This window comes from Planococcus citri, chromosome 5 (assembly GCF_950023065.1).
Source record: "Planococcus citri chromosome 5, ihPlaCitr1.1, whole genome shotgun sequence".
Classification (NCBI taxonomy): domain Eukaryota; kingdom Metazoa; phylum Arthropoda; class Insecta; order Hemiptera; family Pseudococcidae; genus Planococcus; species Planococcus citri.
The window spans coordinates 10,550,832-10,571,841 of NC_088681.1; the positions used below are offsets into that span (position 1 = coordinate 10,550,832).

The 21,010-nt window shown below is 40.5% G+C and overlaps 1 protein-coding gene across 5 annotated transcripts in view; it reads left to right on the forward strand.

Moving 5' to 3' along the window:
* LOC135847193 (beta-1,4-galactosyltransferase 4-like) overlaps positions 1-20,502 on the forward strand; it is a 49,074-nt gene extending 28,572 nt beyond the window's left edge. The window contains exons 1-8 of one of the 5 annotated variants that reach the window (XM_065366642.1): positions 4,357-4,469; positions 7,911-8,105; positions 8,703-8,807; positions 18,709-18,979; positions 19,077-19,315; positions 19,404-19,609; positions 19,679-19,801; positions 19,909-20,502. In XM_065366642.1, the coding sequence (XP_065222714.1) occupies positions 7,959-8,105; positions 8,703-8,807; positions 18,709-18,979; positions 19,077-19,315; positions 19,404-19,609; positions 19,679-19,801; positions 19,909-20,200 (1,383 nt within the window). In that variant the 5' untranslated portion in view covers positions 4,357-4,469; positions 7,911-7,958 and the 3' untranslated portion in view covers positions 20,201-20,502. Of the gene's footprint in view, positions 1-1,824; positions 2,063-2,178; positions 4,470-7,666; positions 7,815-7,910; positions 8,106-8,702; positions 8,808-18,708; positions 18,980-19,076; positions 19,316-19,403; positions 19,610-19,678; positions 19,802-19,908 lie in introns of those variants that run through there. The other 4 variants (XM_065366641.1, XM_065366640.1, XM_065366643.1 and 1 more) reach the window with 4 other exon arrangements.
* The last annotated feature ends 508 nt before the right edge of the window (positions 20,503-21,010 follow it).

A 21,010-nucleotide genomic window follows, 5' to 3' on the forward strand; every position in this document is an offset into this window, starting at 1 on the left:
ATTTTTTGAAAATTCATGGAGCCTCCAGTACATTTTTGAAACTCGAAATTCTCACAAAATTTCATCAATTGGAGTTGGAAAGCCGAAATTAATTCTACAAGCTAATTTCAATACGCTATGAAATCGACTGCAGGTGAATTTCAAGTCGTTTTGGAGGATCCAGTGATTTTTTGAAAATTCGTGGAGCCTGCAGTAGATTTTTGAAGTGTGAAATTTCTCCAAAATTTCATCAAATGGGGTTGGCAAGCCGAAATTTACTCTGCAAACTAATTTCAATGTAATAATAATATGAAGTCGACTGCATGGTCGGAGGCTACAAAATTACTTGAACCCACCTGAAGTCGTCTTCAGAGGGTGTTAAAATATGGTGTGCAACTGTGCATAGTTAATTTCAGCTTTCCATCTCCATTTTGCTGAAATTTTAGGGAAATTTCTAGTTCAAAAATTTACTGGAGGCTCCAGTAATCTTCAAAAAATTACTGGAGGCTCCATCAAAACGACTTGAAATTCACCTGCAGTCGACTTCACAGCGTATTGAAATTAGCTTGCAGAATTAATTTCGGCTTTCCAAGTTTCCAACTCCATTTGATGAAATTTTGTGAGAATTTCAAATTTCAAAAATCTGCTGGAGGCTGCAGAACTGCTCAAAACGGTTTGAAACAATTTCCAATCGATTTGGCATATCGAAAATAGGGTATATCTAAAATTTCAGCTTTCTAGGTCAATTTGGTAAAATTTTGATTTTTCTTACATTTTGGACATAATTTGATTTTATTGAAAATTCACCAAAAATCAAAAAAGGCACTTTGGGTTTCCCACCTATTTACATGTATTGATTTTTTTTGTTTGAAATTTTTAGGCTGAAATTTAGATTTTCGGAAAATTAATGGTAAAGGGTTTTGAATGTTTAGTTTTCATTCATAATTAATTTTTGGTATGTAATTGCATTTTTCAACTTTTTTTTTTTTACTTTTACAACTCGCGAGAGAATAGGACAATGACTCAAATTGCACCTATTGTGAGCATTGTTATGTTAGAAAAATAGTAACAGAATAAAAATGTCATTCTGTTGACATTAAAAATTTTAAAAATTAACACATTCGAATAATTTACCTAGGTAATGATTTTTTTAGGAAATTTTCTGAGGTTGTTTCTGGTAATTTGTGGGAAAATTTCTGGTAACTTTCATGGAAATTTATGATTAAAAAGTTGGTGTGAATGTCGTGAAAATTGTATGTACCTAACTAAACAACGCGTTTAATTTTATTTTTTGCAAAATATTGGTAAAACTTTTTTTCAAAACAGGTATGGGCTACTTCGAATTTTGACGAAATATGGATTTCCACTTTCCAATAAGCCAATAACTTTCTGGAAAGATTTCACGAGTTTCCAAAATACCAGACCTATAGATTTCTGTAATGGTCCACTGACATAAATTTATTCATGATCAATTAAATATTGATCATGAATTCACGATTAATTGATTAATGATCTTTGCAAGACGACGTTACAAAACAGTCGTATGTTGTATTTATCAGTATAGCTAAAATAGATCTTTATTGTGAAGAAGTTATGTACTTTCTGTTTCTTTCTTTTCTATTATTTTGTATTATTAAGACGTTGGCATCACGTATTCGTCAACATTTGAAGTTGTTTTACACTTGAAAAGTGCAATCTGAACAGTGAACATCAATGATGAAAATAAAATAAAATAAAAATAAAATAAATAGCTCCCCACCCCACTAAAAGTGGCTGTTCTGTGAAAACTAGACAGACTGACTCCTGCGTCGGTCGTTAGTCGTTACGTCACAATGCTCATTGAAGCATTTTCCGACTTCCGTTGTCTTGAATCTTGATTGATTTTATTTTATTATTGTTGATTAATATTCATTGTCTTTGTTGTTCTATACCTAAGTAGTATTGATTGCGTTTTATTCATCGTTTTTTGTCTCGGAAATTCAAGTATCTGGATTGCTTTTTGGTGGAAGTATAACTACGAAGAAGTGTGTTCATGGACTGCTGATGCTGATCATCAACTCTGGATTCTGTCAGATGAGTTTAGGTATATCTCATTATTAGTTTTAATTGTTCTTACTTTCCTGCAGATGTTATCTGAGATCGAAATGATGATCCTAATTATTACTCTTACGTCATTGACGTCTTCGGTGTTCATTTCAGATTTCAGATTATAAGTACAATACCAATACTTTCCGCAGTACTAACGAATGACTAGCAAACGTGAATTATCCGTTACCGAAGGCGAATCATCGAATAAGCGACGTAGACTGGACGTCGATGTTGACGAAGGAAATTTAACCATGCATTGTACACCTTCACCGTTGAAAGAACTAGCTGCGATGAGCGTATCAGTGGCAATCTGGCGCCATTCTAACATCCGTTTCTACAAGAATCGCGGTTACGCAGCTTTACGTTATGATGTTCGAAACGTTCAAAAACAAGAAGAATCGTACGTTTACGTGCCTCCCTATGTTCATCCAACCACTTACGATAAAGATAAACAACCTTTGATGAAACCGATTCAAGATTCCATCGATGCTTTAGCTCTACCGAAGCAAATATCGAACGATGTCGTAAACCAGTGTAAAATCAAACAACGCGAATTGCGTTTATGGGCGCATCGTCATCAGAACTTGATATCGTTGAAATCTTTCGGTATCGAAGATATTCTCTGGAAAGCCAACGGATGCGTCGATGATCTAGCGACCGTTCGAAGTATATTATCGTCGTCTAAACTAAACCCAGCCCAGAAGTTCGAACTAATGAGCCAGTATTGTTTAGAAGATGATATGAAATCGCTACCGAGCTCGGTTCCAGGTTCATATAGTTTGGGAAAATGGAAACTACGCGAACGTTTCATGCAATATTATTGGAAATGTTATTTTTCGAATACTTTGCATACAATCGATCTCGAGCATTCTGCGTTATCGCTCGATATGTTCATGCTCCTGCGTCACGCCGCTTACGCTAACGAAGCATCCTTCGAGTACTTCTTCCATCGATTAAGTAACGCCGATCAAGTATCCGCTGCGATAACTCTGTGTTCTCAAGCTGATTTCAAATTCAAATCCATTATGTTATCTCAGCTCACTAAAGCGCAATACGATCAATGTCTCGCGAGATCCGCCCATCACGTTATAAAGGAGTTCGGAAAATTCATCCGGTACGAAGATTACGTCTCAAAGTTATGGCTCAAGTATAAAGAGCAGATCGAGAAAACCCAGTGGAATTTTTATTTAATTATACTCGAACTATATCGATGTCCAAAAGTTGACGAAAATACTCCAGATCACGTTGACCGGTTACTATTCGAGATTTGGGATACGGCTACCGAGACATCAAGGCAGTTCATGTTTACGAGAAGATTCAACTACATTCTATTCCTGCAAACTTCCAGTCGACGGTGGGAATTTCTACTGAAAATTTATTCCATTTCCGATATTCCTGCGAGAAATGAAATAGAATCCGATGTATTTTTTATCGTATTTTGTCGCTCGTTAATCGAATCCCATCGATGGTGTTTCTGCGATACGTTCATCAAACTGTGCCTATCCAGCGAAGATCGAGTATCGCAGTTCAAAGCGCATTTAATGGAGATCCCAGAAGTAAAATCGTATTGTCTGAGATTATTCAACGAACATGGCACAGAACGATTGGATGATTTATTGGAGACATTTTTATCCCCCTGTAACGCCATCTTGGATTACAAGAAGTATCTGTTTCATTCTCGGACCTTACAGATCGATTACTGTGTCGCCGAATTGAGATCTGGTCGTATCGAAAGACTCGTCGAATTGATCGATTACATCTTCAACGCAGATTCTCGAAAAGCGATCTTTTACCGGATCAATTTGTCCGTAGAAAAGAAAGTATTCGATATGATTTGCCAGTTTATAAACAATGGCGAATTCGATAAAACCAAGGATTTAATCGATCGATTACTCGTTGATATTTTCACCGAAGGAGTTGATATAGTCAAGACGAAATTAGTATTAACCTACAGAGATATCTTGAAAAATGGTAACTTTTCGCTCTTGAAGAAAGTCGAATGGGATAAGTTCTTATCCTGGTGTTCGGATGGCGGGATAAAACTGATGAGAGAATTGTTACGAGTCGACGACGTTTTCTCGAAAATGTTCAAAATGGTGTTCACGAAGAAACGAGAACTCGAAATTGAATCACGATTGCAAGATATCGATTGCTTTCTACGGTGGTATTTCGAATCGAAAAATGAAATCGACGAATACAAAAACAAAATGGCGTTCGAATATCGCCATATGTTGACGAAAAAAATCAATACGAAGAGTTTACGAGGATTATGCGTGAAGAAATTGATCTTCGGATGGTTCTTCGACGGAAATCAGCGACTGATTGACGAGTTTATGGTGAAGATGATGTTAACGTAGATCACGACGAGTTCGATTTTCAAAAAGAACGATTTTGGTTTAAAGGTTTGGTTTTGTTTTTGATTTTTTTTCATGTCATTGTGAATGTTGATTAATTTAAAGTCGTATTAGGTGATTTTGTGATTTAATTTATTTTTATGTTCACGACTGCTTAGCGAGTCGCGTGAGTTCGATGTTATAAGTTATTAGTAATTTCATGTGGAATCAAATTCAGAATAAATTTGTGCGAATTTAGAACTATCGTTCGAAAAATGGATTCTGTTGTTTTTCATGGTCTTATAAACTTGGAACAAGTCTTGTCATTTTTTAGCTAATTTTTCATATTTCGTTACTTTTTGTAAACTGAGCACTTTTTAATTATTCTTACAATTGTTTTTATGGTTCTTTATCCATCTTTTACAATTTTACTTTTTTTCATGAATTTTAAGTAATTTTCTGGTGAGCTGGGTTACATTGGGCTGATTTTATGCAATTTTGGTGATTAGGATTAATTTTTCCAGTTACTTTCAATTCAATTTCGTTGATTTTTACGAATCGAAAAGAGTTTGGGCTCTTTTTTTATGATATTTACGATGTCGTACTAATTTTTTCATCGTATCATATAATTTTTACGAGAAAATCGCCAATCACATTATGTTTAAATTACTTTCACATGATTTTGTAGTAGTTCTATGTGATTTTACTATTTTTTTAATTTTTAATTTTTTTTAACTAGAGAACTTTCAAACTTACAATCTCCAATTTGAATGTGAAACCGAGCTAGATCGATAGAGCATGTCCTAAAACTCGCAGTGACTAAAATTTTAGACTTTGAAGTTCATTTTTGGACTTTTGGCGACTTTTTGAAAATTTAAAAAATTCAAAAAAGCTGCTTCGAGAAAGATTTTTAAATTTTTTCATGAAATATGAATTTTGTTAAGCGAATTGAACCAATGTGAATGATAATTGAATGATAATTCCATCAGATTAACTCCCAAATATGAACAGCTACTGGTCTTGGACTACATATTTTTGAGCCTCCATTTTTTGATTTTCTCGAAAAATTCCAGATCTGTCTACATAATTATTATGTATGTACTTACAATCAGCAGCTAAAATTTTGGCTCATAGTATATTTTTTGATGCTCTATCTGCCTGTGAAAAAATTTTTTCGATCGGCGTGTAACACCTTGGGTAGTTCCCTTGTTAGAAGGATTAATAGTCAACTTACAAAGGAACCTCTTGAGGTGTCACGCGCGGATTCGAACGGGACCTCAATTTTTGGAAAGAGCATAGTCAAAAACCACCAAAACCAAATTTTCAGCTGCCCAAGTTCATTTTTCGATTTTTGACGAATTTTTGAAAATTCAAAATTGACTATTTGGCGATTTATGATTTTTTTAAAAAAGTACGTATTTGATCAATAAAAATGTTCAAAATAAGTTCCGAAACTAATATTAATTACCCAAATCCAAATTTCACAATTTCCAGCCACTCTGGAGCCTCCAGCGCGATTTTTCAATTTCTCCAGAATTTTGAATTTGCTCGAGAAGGCGTGAATATGAAGTTAGGCAGCTAAAAATCGAGTTGTATATTACACTCGATCTGTTAATCGAGTTTATCCATATTTGAGCCGATTTTGAGAGTGACACCTCAAAAGTGGCTTTTTGACCAGCTTTTTTCAAAATTCAAAAATTCAAAAAGTCAAAACTTTCCCGTTTGTGTGGAAATTTCTGAAATTTGCTCGAATCGCTGTATTTTGTCCATAACTAACCCCCAAATCAAAATTTCACAATTTCCAGCCATTCTGGAGCCTCCAGCGCGTTTTTTCAATTTCTCCAGAATTTTGAATTTGCTCCAGAAAGCGTGAATATGCAGTTGGGCGGCTAAAAATCGAGTTGTGTATTATACTCGACCTGTCTAACGAGTTCATCCACCTTTGAGCCGATTTTGAGAGTGACACCTCAAGAGTGGCTTTTTGACCAGCTTTTTTCAAAATTAAAAAATCCAAAAAAACAAAAAAATAGCCGTTTGTGAGGAAATTTTTGAAATTCACGCGAATCGATGTATTTTGTCCGTAATCAACCCCTCAAATGAAAATTTCACAATTTCCAGCCATTCTGGAGCCTCCAGCGAGATTTTTCAATTTCTCCAGAATTTTGAATTTGCTCCAGAAGGCGTGAGTATGAAAAATTGAGCAGCTAAAAATCGAGTTGTGTATTATACTCGACCTGTTGAACGAGTTTATCTACATTTGAGCCGATTTTGGGAGTGACACCTCGAGAGTGGTTTTTTGACCAGCTTTTCTCAAAATTGAACAATAAAATCAAAAGATATAACCGTTTGTGAGGAAATTTTTGAAATTTGTATTTCTTCTAGAACTAACCACCGGAGCGCAAATTCTACCATTTCCAGCCGTTTTGGAGCGACAGTGACACCTCAAAAAACCACTCTTGAGGTGTCACTCTCAAAATCGGCTCAAATGTGGCGAGTGTAATATACAACTCGATTTTTAGCTGCCTAACTTCATATTCACGACTTCTGGAGCAAATTCAAAATTCTGGAGAAATTGAAAAATCGCGCTGGAGGCTCCAGAATGGCTGGAAATTGTAAAATTTTCATTTGAGGGGTTAATTACGGACAAAATACAGCGATTCGCGTGAATTTCAAAAATTTCCTCACAAACGGCTATTTTTTTGTTTTTTTGGATTTTTTAATTTTGAAAAAAGCTGGTCAAAAAGCCACTCTTGAGGTGTCACTCTCAAAATCGGCTCAAAGGTGGATGAACTCGTTAGACAGGTCGAGTATAATACACAAATCGATTTTTAGCTGCTCAATTTTTCATACTCACGCCTTCTAGAGCAAATTCAAAATTCTGGAGAAATTGAAAAATCGCGCTGGAGGCTCCAGAATGGCTGGAAATGGTAAAATTTGGATTTGGATAATCAATATTAGTTTTGGGACTTGTTTTGACCATTTTTATTGATCAAGTGCGTACTGCGTACTTTTTTTTAAAAAAATCATGAATCACCAAAAACAGTCAATTTTGAATTTTCAAAAATTCGCCCAAAATGAACTTGGTTGATTCTGGGGGTTTTAGACTATGCTCTTTCCGAAAATTGCGGTCCCGTTCAAATCGGAGTGTGACATCTCAAGAGGTTCCCTTGTTAGGTGCCAATAATATTTTTGGTCAGTAATTTTTAAATATGTACCTACTTTCTGGACCAATCAAGAAGTTTATTGCATTTTTCCCTTCAAGGGTTCCAGTTATTGCAGTATTATTAGTAATGAAATGAATTGATGGTTCATGTCTCAAGAGTTCATGAGGTCTTTCAATTTTATTTATACTGATAAATGCCATACTTATTTTAATCATGACTGATCGTGAAATTCAAGTAACCGTACTCCAAGGTTTGCTATTTTTATAACCTATGTTGTCTGGAATACCTTTTGTTAAGATTGATGAATATTGACTAAACGTTTTGCTTGTATTTGTTATGGCTTTAGTTACCAGAAACAGAGGTGCTGGCAGGCTCAGAATGGCGCAATTTAAAAATGCAGCTGATACGAATAAAAAAACCATCATTGGTACGGAAAAAAGTGCGCAGATTTTCTCGAAGTTGGATTCGTTGCTTCAGAGTGTTACCATTCATTTTACTATTCATCACTCTGCTAGCTTTCTCGTTCTATTCAGTGAGCCAGGTGAGTTATGCATTCTTTCACTTTATGCTTATGCTCGTATATGAGGTAGATTACTGAATAGAGACTATAGGCGTAGGCAAAGAAAATGTATGCGAAAAATGTTGAGCGTTTGGAATCGCTGCAAATTCGTTAAAGTTTTCATATTTGCTCAGTCATAACTCATAAGCGATGTAGAATTGTTCAAAATTACTTTGAAAAAACGATACCGAAATGCTTTGCTGATCATCTCAAAATTACTTGAAAATCATCGAATACCTATCAGAAGATCATCCACAAATATCAGAACGGAAATTGAATTGAAATTCACTATTGAAGTTGCAGGCCCCATTAATTATTTAAAATTATTTAGATTAGTAGGTCTACTGTTTAGATCCTATATTTTCTCCGTAAATTCATTCGTTTTGGGTTTTGTAAGATGAACTGTGTAGGAGATTATAGATCTGGTTTTGGAACTCTTCGTGAACCTTCGCAGTCATTCGCGATCGTGACCAACCATCTTTCAATGTTTCTAAATTTATTCGTGTTATTTTTGGAAAAATCAACCCGGTCTGCCAAAAACCAGCACTAATTGGTACGTATTTTAAATTTGCTTTACAGAGTCCTTCGGCATTCAGAAGAAGCATACATCCATATGTTGGTTTCGCCGGATCAAGGAGCCTAATGCTCAAACAAATTTCACAGCTGAATCCGTCCCAAGAAAACGTAAGTTTGAATCTTTGAATTTCATTAGGTATCCTGTGTGTAAATTCAAAAAGAATAAGATATTTAATTGAATTCGCGCGCCTGTTCATACAAGAACAATTTCGATATAGGGTGAAATGGGTTACCGAACAGTTTTCGAATCGTCTTTGATAGACTTTCTTGCCTATTCTCATGTTGAGTTTCGTTAGAATTTTTGTAATTCTGTATGGATTTATCTTCTATTTCAAAAATGATTTTCCTTGTAATTTTGAGATGATTATTCAATTAAAAGTATAAATTGTAATACGATTTAAAGATGGCTTTGCTGAACATCCTAAGGATAGTAGATAGGCAACTGCTTGATAACAAAGACTGTTCTGGACTAATTTTAGGTCGCCGACTTTGAATATGCCGACTATTCTACATTATTTGTCTCAGTGGACGCAAACATCATAATCGAAATCAGCGTGAAGTTTTTTGGGACAGCGAATTCAATGCCGCAAACCGCAGCTCATGAAACCTCTTTGTTCTCCCGGAAACTGGGTTGGAATTCGCTAGAAAGATGAAATTAAAAAGTTTTTGGCAAAAATGTGAATTTTTCTAGAATCGAATTCGAGCAAAAGAGTCGGGAATGGGTTCCTGGGGGGTTTTCGGGGTCGAGGAATTCATTGCGATGATCGGTAGCCTGCTACAGTGCGATGGGAAGCCTGTGGGGCGGTTTTGCACAATGAATAGTACCAAAAACACCACTTATGGACATCGCCCGAGAAAATGAAGGTCATATTCGAAATCAGCGACCCAAAATTAGTCCAAAACCGTTGCTTCCCGAGTGCAAAGTCCCAAGTCGCGCGGCACCTCCAAAAATTGCAAATGGGAAGGTCTATAAACCTTGCAGTGTGCATGAATGAAAGGTCCGCGCGAGTTTGCGAATTGAAATTTGAAAATAGTGCATCTGGGGGTTGTTTGGGACGGCGAATTCAATGCCGCAAACCGCAGCTCATGAAACCTCTTTGTTCTCCCGGAAACTGGGTTGGAATTCGCTAGAAAGATGAAATTCAAAGTTTTTGGCAAAAATGTGAATTTTTCTAGAATCGAATTCGAGCGAAAGAGTCGGGAATGGGTTCCAGGGGGGTTTTCGGGGTCGAGGAATTCATTGCGATGATCGGTAGCCTGCTACAGTGCGATGGGAAGCCTGTGGGGCAGTTTTGCACAATGAAAAGTACCAAAAATGCCACTTATGCGCATCTCCCGAGAAAATGAAGGTCATATTCGAAATCAGCGACCCATAATTAGTCCAAAATCGTCTTTGTTGTGGACCAGTAGCTCACTTTTCTCCATTGTTCTTGGATTCCACCATTGCCCACTAGGGGGTGGGCAGTAGGGGCCAAAAAACCACTGGAGGAAATGTCGCCCAAACGAGCTGAAAATTTGGGCCCGGGGGTTTTTTGGGACGGCGAATTCAATGCCGCAAACCGCAGCTCATGAAACCTCTTTGTTCTCCCGGAAACTGGGTTGGAATTCGCTAGAAAGATGAAATTCAAAGTTTTTGGCAAAAATGTGAATTTTTCTAGGATCGAATTCGAGCAAAAGAGTCGGGAATGGGTTCCTGGGGGGTTTTCGGGGTCGAGGAATTCATTGCGATGATCGGTAGCCTGCTACAGTGCGATGGGAAGCCTGTTGGGCGGTTTTGCACAATGAAAAGTACCAAAAACACCACTTATGGACATCGCCCGAGAAAATGAAGGTCATATTCGAAATCAGTGACCCAAAATTAGTCCAAAACCGTTGCTTCCCGAGTGCAAAGTCCCAAGTCGCGCGGCACCTCCAAAAATTGCAAATTGGAAGGTCTATACCTTGCAGTGTGCATGAATGAAAGGTCCGCGCGAGTTTGCGAATTGAAATTTGAAAATAGTGCATCTGGGGGTTTTTTGGGACGACGAATTCAATGCCGCAAACCGCAGCTCATGAAACCTCTTTGTTCTCCCGGAAACTGGGTTGGAATTCGCTAGAAAGATGAAATTCAAAGTTTTTGGCAAAAATGTGAATTTTCCCAGAATCGATGTGTAGCAAATCAGTCAGAAATGGGTTGCAGGGGGGTTTTCGGGGTCGGGGAATTCATTGCAACAATCGGTAGCTCGCTAGCGTTTGATTGGAAGCCTGTGGAGCGGTTTTGCATAATGAAAAGTACCAAAAATGCCACTTATGCGCATCTCCCGAGAAAATGAAGGTCATATTCGAAATCAGCGACCCGAAATTAGTCCCAAATCGTCTGTGTTGCGGACCAGTAGCTCACTTTTCTCCATTGTTGTTGGATTCCACCATTGCCCACTAGGGGGTGGGCAGTAGGGGGCCAAAAAACCACTGGAGGAAATGTCGCCCAAACGAGCTGAAAATTTGGGCACGGGGGTTGTTTGGGACGGCGAATTCAATGCCGCAAACCGCAGCTCATGAAACCTCTTTGTTCTCCCGGAAACTGGGTTGGAATTCGCTAGAAAGATGAAATTCAAAGTTTTTGGCAAAAATGTGAATTTTTCTAGAATCGAATTCGAGCAAAAGAGTCGGGAATGGGTTCCAGGGGGGTTTTCGGGGTCGAGGAATTCATTGCGATGATCGGTAGCCTGCTACAGTGCGATGGGAAGCCTGTGGGGCAGTTTTGCACAATGAAAAGTACCAAAAATGCCACTTATGCGCATCTCCCAAGAAAATGAAGGTCATATTCGAAATCAGCGACCCGAAATTAGTCCCAAATCGTCTGTGTTGCGGACCAGTAGCTCACTTTTCTCCATTGTTGTTGGATTCCACCATTGCCCACTAGGGGGTGGGCAGTAGGGGGCCAAAAAACCACTGGAGGAAATGTCGCCCAAACGAGCTGAAAATTTGGGCACGGGGGTTGTTTGGGACGGCGAATTCAATGCCGCAAACCGCAGCTCATGAAACCTCTTTGTTCTCCCGGAAACTGGGTTGGAATTCGCTAGAAAGATGAAATTCAAAGTTTTTGGCAAAAATGTGAATTTTTCTAGAATCGAATTCGAGCAAAAGAGTCGGGAATGGGTTCCAGGGGGGTTTTCGGGGTCGAGGAATTCATTGCGATGATCGGTAGCCTGCTACAGTGCGATGGGAAGCCTGTGGGGCAGTTTTGCACAATGAAAAGTACCAAAAATGCCACTTATGCGCATCTCCCGAGAAAATGAAGGTCATATTCGAAATCAGCGACCCATAATTAGTCCAAAATCGTCTTTGTTGTGGACCAGTAGCTCACTTTTCTCCATTGTTCTTGGATTCCACCATTGCCCACTAGGGGGTGGGCAGTAGGGGCCAAAAAACCACTGGAGGAAATGTCGCCCAAACGAGCTGAAAATTTGGGCCCGGGGGTTTTTTGGGACGGCGAATTCAATGCCGCAAACCGCAGCTCATGAAACCTCTTTGTTCTCCTGGAAACTGGGTTGGAATTCGCTAGAAAGATGAGATTCAAAGTTTTTGGCAAAAATGTGAATTTTTCTAGGATCGAATTCGAGCAAAAGAGTCGGGAATGGGTTCCTGGGGGGGTTTTCGGGGTCGAGGAATTCATTGCGATGATCGGTAGCCTGCTACAGTGCGATGGGAAGCCTGTTGGGCGGTTTTGCACAATGAAAAGTACCAAAAACACCACTTATGGACATCGCCCGAGAAAATGAAGGTCATATTCGAAATCAGTGACCCAAAATTAGTCCAAAACCGTTGCTTCCCGAGTGCAAAGTCCCAAGTCGCGCGGCACCTCCAAAAATTGCAAATGGGAAGGTCTATACCTTGCAGTGTGCATGAATGAAAGGTCCGCGCGAGTTTGCGAATTGAAATTTGAAAATAGTGCATCTGGGGGGTTTTTGGGACGACGAATTCAATGCCGCAAACCGCAGCTCATGAAAACTCTTTGTTCTCGTGCAAACTGGGTTTGAATTCACAGAAAACTGAAAATTGTAGTCTTTGTCCAAACTGTGAATTTACCCAGAATCGATGTGTAGCAAATCAGTCGGAAATGGGTTGCAGGGGGGTTTTCGGGGTCGAGGAATGCATTGTGATGATCGGTAGCCTGCTACAGTGCGATGGGAAGCCTGTGGGGCGGTTTTGCACAATGAAAAGTACCAAAAATGCCACTTATGCGCATCTCCCGAGAAAATGAAGGTCATATTCGAAATCAGCGACCCAAAATTAGTCCCAAATCGTCTTTGTTGCGGACCAGTAGCTCACTTTTCTCCATTGTTGTTGGATTCCGCCATTGCCCACTAGGGGGTGGGCAGAAGGGGCCAAAAAACCACTGGAGAAAATGTTGCCCAAACGAGCTGAAAATTTGGGCCCGGGGGTTTTTTGGGACGGCGAATTCAATGCCGCAAACCGCAGCTCATGAAACCGCTTTGTTCTCGTGCAAACTTGGTTTGAATTCACAGAAAACTGAAATTTGTAGTTTTTGTCCAAAATGTGAATTTTCCCAGAATCGATGTGTAGCAAATCAGTCGGAAATGGGTTGCAGGGGGGTTTTCGGGGTCGAGGAATTCATTGCGATGATCGGTAGCCTGCTACAGTGCGATGGGAAGCCTGTGGGGCGGTTTTGCACAATGAAAAGTACCAAAAATGCCACTTATGCGCATCTCCCGAGAAAATGAAGGTCATATTCGAAATCAGCGACCCGAAATTAGTCCCAAATCGTCTGTGTTGCGGACCAGTAGCTCACTCTTCTCCATTGTTGTTGGATTCCACCATTGCCCACTAGGGGGTGGGCAGTAGGGGGCCAAAAAACCACTGGAGGAAATGTCGCCCAAACGAGCTGAAAATTTGGGCACGGGGGTTGTTTGGGACGGCGAATTCAATGCCGCAAACCGCAGCTCATGAAACCTCTTTGTTCTCCCGGAAACTGGGTTGGAATTCGCTAGAAAGATGAAATTCAAAGTTTTTGGCAAAAATGTGAATTTTTCTAGGATCGAATTCGAGCAAAAGAGTCGGGAATGGGTTCCTGGGGGGTTTTCGGGGTCGAGGAATTCATTGCGATGATCGGTAGCCTGCTACAGTGCGATGGGAAGCCTGTGGGGCAGTTTTGCACAATGAAAAGTACCAAAAATGCCACTTATGCGCATCTCCCGAGAAAATGAAGGTCATATTCGAAATCAGCGACCCAAAATTAGTCCAAAATCGTCTTTGTTGTGGACCAGTAGCTCACTTTTCTCCATTGTTGTTGGATTCCACCATTGCCCACTAGGGGGTGGGCAGTAGGGGGCCAAAAAACCACTGGAGGAAATGTCGCCCAAACGAGCTGAAAATTTGGGCCCGGGGGTTTTTTGGGACGGCGAATTCAATGCCGCAAACCGCAGCTCATGAAACCTCTTTGTTCTCCCGGAAACTGGGTTGGAATTCGCTAGAAAGATGAAATTCAAAGTTTTTGGCAAAAATGTGAATTTTTCAAGAATCGAATTCGAGCAAAATAGTCGTAAATGGGTTCCAGGGGGGTTTTCGGGGTCGAGGAATTCATTGCGATGATCGGTAGCCTGCTACAGTGCGATGGGAAGCCTGTTGGGCGGTTTTGCACAATGAAAAGTACCAAAAACACCACTTATGGACATCGCCCGAGAAAATGAAGGTCATATTCGAAATCAGTGACCCAAAATTAGTCCAAAACCGTTGCTTCCCGAGTGCAAAGTCCCAAGTCGCGCGGCACCTCCAAAAATTGCAAATTGGAAGGTCTATACCTTGCAGTGTGCATGAATGAAAGGTCCGCGCGAGTTTGCGAATTGAAATTTGAAAATAGTGCATCTGGGGGTTTTTTGGGACGACGAATTCAATGCCGCAAACCGCAGCTCATGAAACCTCTTTGTTCTCCCGGAAACTGGGTTGGAATTCGCTAGAAAGATGAAATTCAAAGTTTTTGGCAAAAATGTGAATTTTCCCAGAATCGATGTGTAGCAAATCAGTCAGAAATGGGTTGCAGGGGGGTTTTCGGGGTCGGGGAATTCATTGCAACAATCGGTAGCTCGCTAGCGTTTGATTGGAAGCCTGTGGAGCGGTTTTGCATAATGAAAAGTACCAAAAATGCCACTTATGCGCATCTCCCGAGAAAATGAAGGTCATATTCGAAATCAGCGACCCGAAATTAGTCCCAAATCGTCTGTGTTGCGGACCAGTAGCTCACTTTTCTCCATTGTTGTTGGATTCCACCATTGCCCACTAGGGGGTGGGCAGTAGGGGGCCAAAAAACCACTGGAGGAAATGTCGCCCAAACGAGCTGAAAATTTGGGCACGGGGGTTGTTTGGGACGGCGAATTCAATGCCGCAAACCGCAGCTCATGAAACCTCTTTGTTCTCCCGGAAACTGGGTTGGAATTCGCTAGAAAGATGAAATTCAAAGTTTTTGGCAAAAATGTGAATTTTTCTAGAATCGAATTCGAGCGAAAGAGTCGGGAATGGGTTCCAGGGGGGTTTTCGGGGTCGAGGAATTCATTGCGATGATCGGTAGCCTGCTACAGTGCGATGGGAAGCCTGTGGGGCAGTTTTGCACAATGAAAAGTACCAAAAATGCCACTTATGCGCATCTCCCGAGAAAATGAAGGTCATATTCGAAATCAGCGACCCAAAATTAGTCCAAAATCGTCTTTGTTGTGGACCAGTAGCTCACTTTTCTCCATTGTTGTTGGATTCCACCATTGCCCACTAGGGGGTGGGCAGTAGGGGGCCAAAAAACCACTGGAGGAAATGTCGCCCAAACGAGCTGAAAATTTGGGCCCGGGGGTTTTTTGGGACGGCGAATTCAATGCCGCAAACCGCAGCTCATGAAACCTCTTTGTTCTCCCGGAAACTGGGTTGGAATTCGCTAGAAAGATGAAATTCAAAGTTTTTGGCAAAAATGTGAATTTTTCAAGAATCGAATTCGAGCAAAATAGTCGTAAATGGGTTCCAGGGGGGTTTTCGGGGTCGAGGAATTCATTGCGATGATCGGTAGCCTGCTACAGTGCGATGGGAAGCCTGTGGGGCAGTTTTGCACAATGAAAAGTACCAAAAATGCCACTTATGCGCATCTCCCGAGAAAATGAAGGTCATATTCGAAATCAGCGACCCAAAATTAGTCCAAAATCGTCTTTGTTGTGGACCAGTAGCTCACTTTTCTCCATTGTTGTTGGATTCCACCATTGCCCACTAGGGGGTGGGCAGTAGGGGGCCAAAAAACCACTGGAGGAAATGTCGCCCAAACGAGCTGAAAATTTGGGCCCGGGGGTTGTTTGGGACGGCGAATTCAATGCCGCAAACCGCAGCTCATGAAACCTCTTTGTTCTCCCGGAAACTGGGTTGGAATTCGCTAGAAAGATGAAATTCAAAGTTTTTGGCAAAAATGTGAATTTTTCTAGGATCGAATTCGAGCAAAAGAGTCGGGAATGGGTTCCTGGGGGGTTTTCGGGGTCGAGGAATTCATTGCGATGATCGGTAGCCTGCTACAGTGCGATGGGAAGCCTGTTGGGCGGTTTTGCACAATGAAAAGTACCAAAAACACCACTTATGGACATCGCCCGAGAAAATGAAGGTCATATTCGAAATCAGTGACCCAAAATTAGTCCAAAACCGTTGCTTCCCGAGTGCAAAGTCCCAAGTCGCGCGGCACCTCCAAAAATTGCAAATTGGAAGGTCTATACCTTGCAGTGTGCATGAATGAAAGGTCCGCGCGAGTTTGCGAATTGAAATTTGAAAATAGTGCATCTGGGGGTTTTTTGGGACGACGAATTCAATGCCGCAAACCGCAGCTCATGAAACCTCTTTGTTCTCCCGGAAACTGGGTTGGAATTCGCTAGAAAGATGAAATTCAAAGTTTTTGGCAAAAATGTGAATTTTCCCAGAATCGATGTGTAGCAAATCAGTCAGAAATGGGTTGCAGGGGGGTTTTCGGGGTCGGGGAATTCATTGCAACAATCGGTAGCTCGCTAGCGTTTGATTGGAAGCCTGTGGAGCGGTTTTGCATAATGAAAAGTACCAAAAATGCCACTTATGCGCATCTCCCGAGAAAATGAAGGTCATATTCGAAATCAGCGACCCGAAATTAGTCCCAAATCGTCTGTGTTGCGGACCAGTAGCTCACTTTTCTCCATTGTTGTTGGATTCCACCATTGCCCACTAGGGGGTGGGCAGTAGGGGGCCAAAAAACCACTGGAGGAAATGTCGCCCAAACGAGCTGAAAATTTGGGCACGGGGGTTGTTTGGGACGGCGAATTCAATGCCGCAAACCGCAGCTCATGAAACCTCTTTGTTCTCCCGGAAACTGGGTTGGAATTCGCTAGAAAGATGAAATTCAAAGTTTTTGGCAAAAATGTGAATTTTTCTAGAATCGAATTCGAGCGAAAGAGTCGGGAATGGGTTCCAGGGGGGTTTTCGGGGTCGAGGAATTCATTGCGATGATCGGTAGCCTGCTACAGTGCGATGGGAAGCCTGTGGGGCAGTTTTGCACAATGAAAAGTACCAAAAATGCCACTTATGCGCATCTCCCGAGAAAATGAAGGTCATATTCGAAATCAGCGACCCAAAATTAGTCCCAAATCGTCTTTGTTGCGGACCAGTAGCTCACTTTTCTCCATTGTTGTTGGATTCCGCCATTGCCCACTAGGGGGTGGGCAGAAAGGGCCAAAAAACCACTGGAGAAAATGTCGCCCAAACGAGCAGAAAATTTGGGCCCGGGGGTTTTTTGGGACGACGAATTCAATGCCGCAAACCGCAGCTCATGAAACCGCTTTGTTCTCGTGCAAACTGGGTTTGAATTCACAGAAAACTGAAATTTGTAGTCTTTGTCCAAAATGTGAATTTTCCCAGAATCGATGTGTAGCAAATCAGTCGGAAATGGGTTGCAGGGGGGTTTTCGGGGTCGAGGATTTCATTGCGATGATCGGTAGCCTGCTATAGTGCGATTGGAAGCCTGTGGCGCGGTTTTGCACAATGAAAAGTACCAAAAATGCCACTTATGCGCATCTCCCGAGAAAATGAAGGTCATATTCGAAATCAGCGACCCAAAATTAGTCCAAAATCGTCTTTGTTGCGGACCAGTAGCTCACTTTTCTCCATTGTTGTTGGATTCCGCCATTGCCCACTAGGGGGTGGGCAGAAGGGGCCAAAAAACCACTGGAGAAAATGTCGCCCAAACGAGCTGAAAATTTGGGCCCGGGGGTTTTTTGGGACGGCGAATTCAATGCCGCAAACCGCAGCTCATGAAACCTCTTTGTTCTCGTGCAAACTGGGTTTGAATTCACAGAAAACTGAAATTTGTAGTCTTTGTCCAAAATGTGAATTTTCCCAGAATCGATGTGTAGCAAATCAGTCGGAAATGGGTTGCAGGGGGGTTTTCGGGGTCGAGGAATTCATTGCGATGATCGGTAGCCTGCTATAGTGCGATTGGAAGCCGGTGGGGCGGTTTTGCACAATGAAAAGTACCAAAAATGCCACTTATGCGCATCTCCCGAGAAAATGAAGGTCATATTCGAAATCAGCGACCCAAAATTAGTCCAAAATCGTCTTTGTTGCGGACCAGTAGCTCACTTTTCTCCATTGTTGTTGGATTCCGCCATTGCCCACTAGGGGGTGGGCAGAAGGGGCCAAAAAACCACTGGAGAAAATGTCGCCCAAACGAGCTGAAAATTTGGGCCCGGAGGTTTTTTGGGACGGCGAATTCAATGCCGCAAACCGCAGCTCATGAAACCTCTTTGTTCTCGTGGAAACTGGGTTCGAATTCGCTGGAAAGATGAAATTTCGAGTTTTTGGCAAAAATGTGAATTTTTCAAGAATCGAATTCTATTTGTAGTTGAGGGGTGGGCCGTCACAATGTGTCGTATTATCGAACTAGATACTTCTATGTATTTATCTATGATTAGTTGTATTACTTCTTACTCACTACATCGCTAATTAACTTTTAATCCTTTTTTGATTGCAGATCAGCCCCGACAAAATGGCCATGTACGGTGACAACCAGTTCAAACTCGATCCTCTGATCGAACGTAATGCTTCGACGCCTGAAGTTTGGGCTCAAAAATTCATTAATTTAGTGTATAGCGCCCATATCGCCAATTTAATTTTACAAGAATCCGATATAAAATGTTTAAAACAAGTTACCAGTTCGAATAACCGAAATTATTCGCATTCTTGTTCGTACAATAAGCTCAAAACTGAATTGTCCGAGTGCCCTACTGTTCCTAATACTTTAAGTAAGCACTTACTTACCTTCTTACTCGTATACCTATTTAATTCTTACATCCTTCATGCAATAGTTTTCTTCATTTATCCGTATTGTTCTTGTTTCAGTCGGTCGCATTAACGTATCTTCGGATCCTCTGAATATAACCGAAGAAGATGTACTGCAATTAGTCAATCCCTTGCTGCTTGGAGGTGGCTGGCAGCCTGTAAATTGCCTAGCTAAAGATTTAGTCGGTATTATTATCCCGTACAGAGACAGAAAATCTCATTTATTGCAATTGTTGTACTATTTGCACCCGATGCTGAAACGTCAGCAATTAAATTATAGAATATTCGTCGTCGAACAGGTATGAATACCTAGTTTAGCTCAACAGTTCATTTCGAATTGTCAACTTCTATCCACTCGAGGTTTAATTATGTGAATTTGTTCGATAGGCTGGTAACAGTACGTTTAACAAAGGTGCTATTATGAACGCTGCTTTTCATATTATCTTAAAGAATAAACTACTGATGGGACCTTTAGCTTTCATGTGTTTTATATTCCACGACGTAGATATGCTGCCGGAAGACGATAGGAATATGTATTCTTGCTCAGATTACCCTCGTCATTTATCCGTCTCTGTGAACGAATTCGGATACAAGTAAGTTTTCTTCATTGGCACCTACTTGTTATTTAATAATGTTAATGAAATTGCGTTTTATGTGTTTAGACTTCCGTATTACGAACTAGTCGGAGGCGTATTTAGTATTAAAATTGATCATTTTTTATTAGTCAACGGATATTCAAACTTGTACTGGGGTTGGGGAGGAGAAGACGACGATATGGGTTACCGGTGAGGTTTTTATTACCTACTGTATTTTTTTTTTTTTAGAAATGCTCTATTAAAACTTTCGCACCGGTTCAACGCACCTAATTTCCAATTTGGTTAATTTATTTCAGACTTAGCCAGGTAGGATTACCTATTTCCAGACCGCCGGCATCGTTAGCAAGGTATACGATGGTGAAACACGTTAAAAGGCGTCCTTTAGCGTACAAAGTGCGATCTAAATTAGTGAGAACTTCGAAACGAAGATATCGTTTGGACGGGTTGAATACCCTAAAATATCATTTAATCAATATAAGCTCGTATTACCTGTATACTAACATCTTGGTGGACGTAGGCCATCCTCCGAAATCCATACAGGATTTTCAAAGGGAGTACGAGAAAAGCCAAAATATTACTCGTCATTGAATGTTGATTATACCTTTGTGTTTGTACCTTACCCTTATTATCTGTGTACCTTCCTATAGTTATTATTTTCCATTATCCATTTCGTGTATGATTTTTTTCGTTTTATTGTTTTGTTTTGTTACCTCCCTATAACGATATTATGTTAACGTTTTTCTTACAATTTACTAGCATCTGTCTTGTTTTATCAATTTTTTTTAATCATTTGTCGTATGTTTTATTATTAAGTAATCTATATAAATGTTCGATCGAGTGATTTATATGTAATGAATGAAATGTTAAAATAAACGTATTTTTCGAAATAATTTGTCGAGTTTTATTTGCGAGTGTGCGATTTTCAGCCGAACTGGAACACGACTTCGTATGTTTAGAGATCATCCTAAAACTCTAAAAAAACAAAAATGGCTCAACTTTTAAGCTCAAAAGTCAAAAATGTACCATTTTGAAGCAGAAGGAAGCGCCGCGCCGTCGATTGGGGCAATCTGATACCAGAAACGAACTCGCCGTCCGCCGTCCCACGAAACCTTCGTGACCAAAAATTCAACTCGCTTGAAGCGATATTTCAAGATGATATTGTAAGTGCCCCCTTTTTGTTTGAAAAAATTGCCCCCTGGAAATATCGCTGAAATCGAGTTGAATTGTTGGTTTTTGGGATTTTTTTTGGACGGCGATTTTACTTCATTTTCGGAGTCAGATTGTCCTGACGACGCTTCTACTCAAAATGTTTATAGTGTATTTTTTTTAGCTCTAAAAAGGAATATTTTGAATACCTACTGCATTTTCAAATAAAAAACCTGACTCATCTGAAGTTCT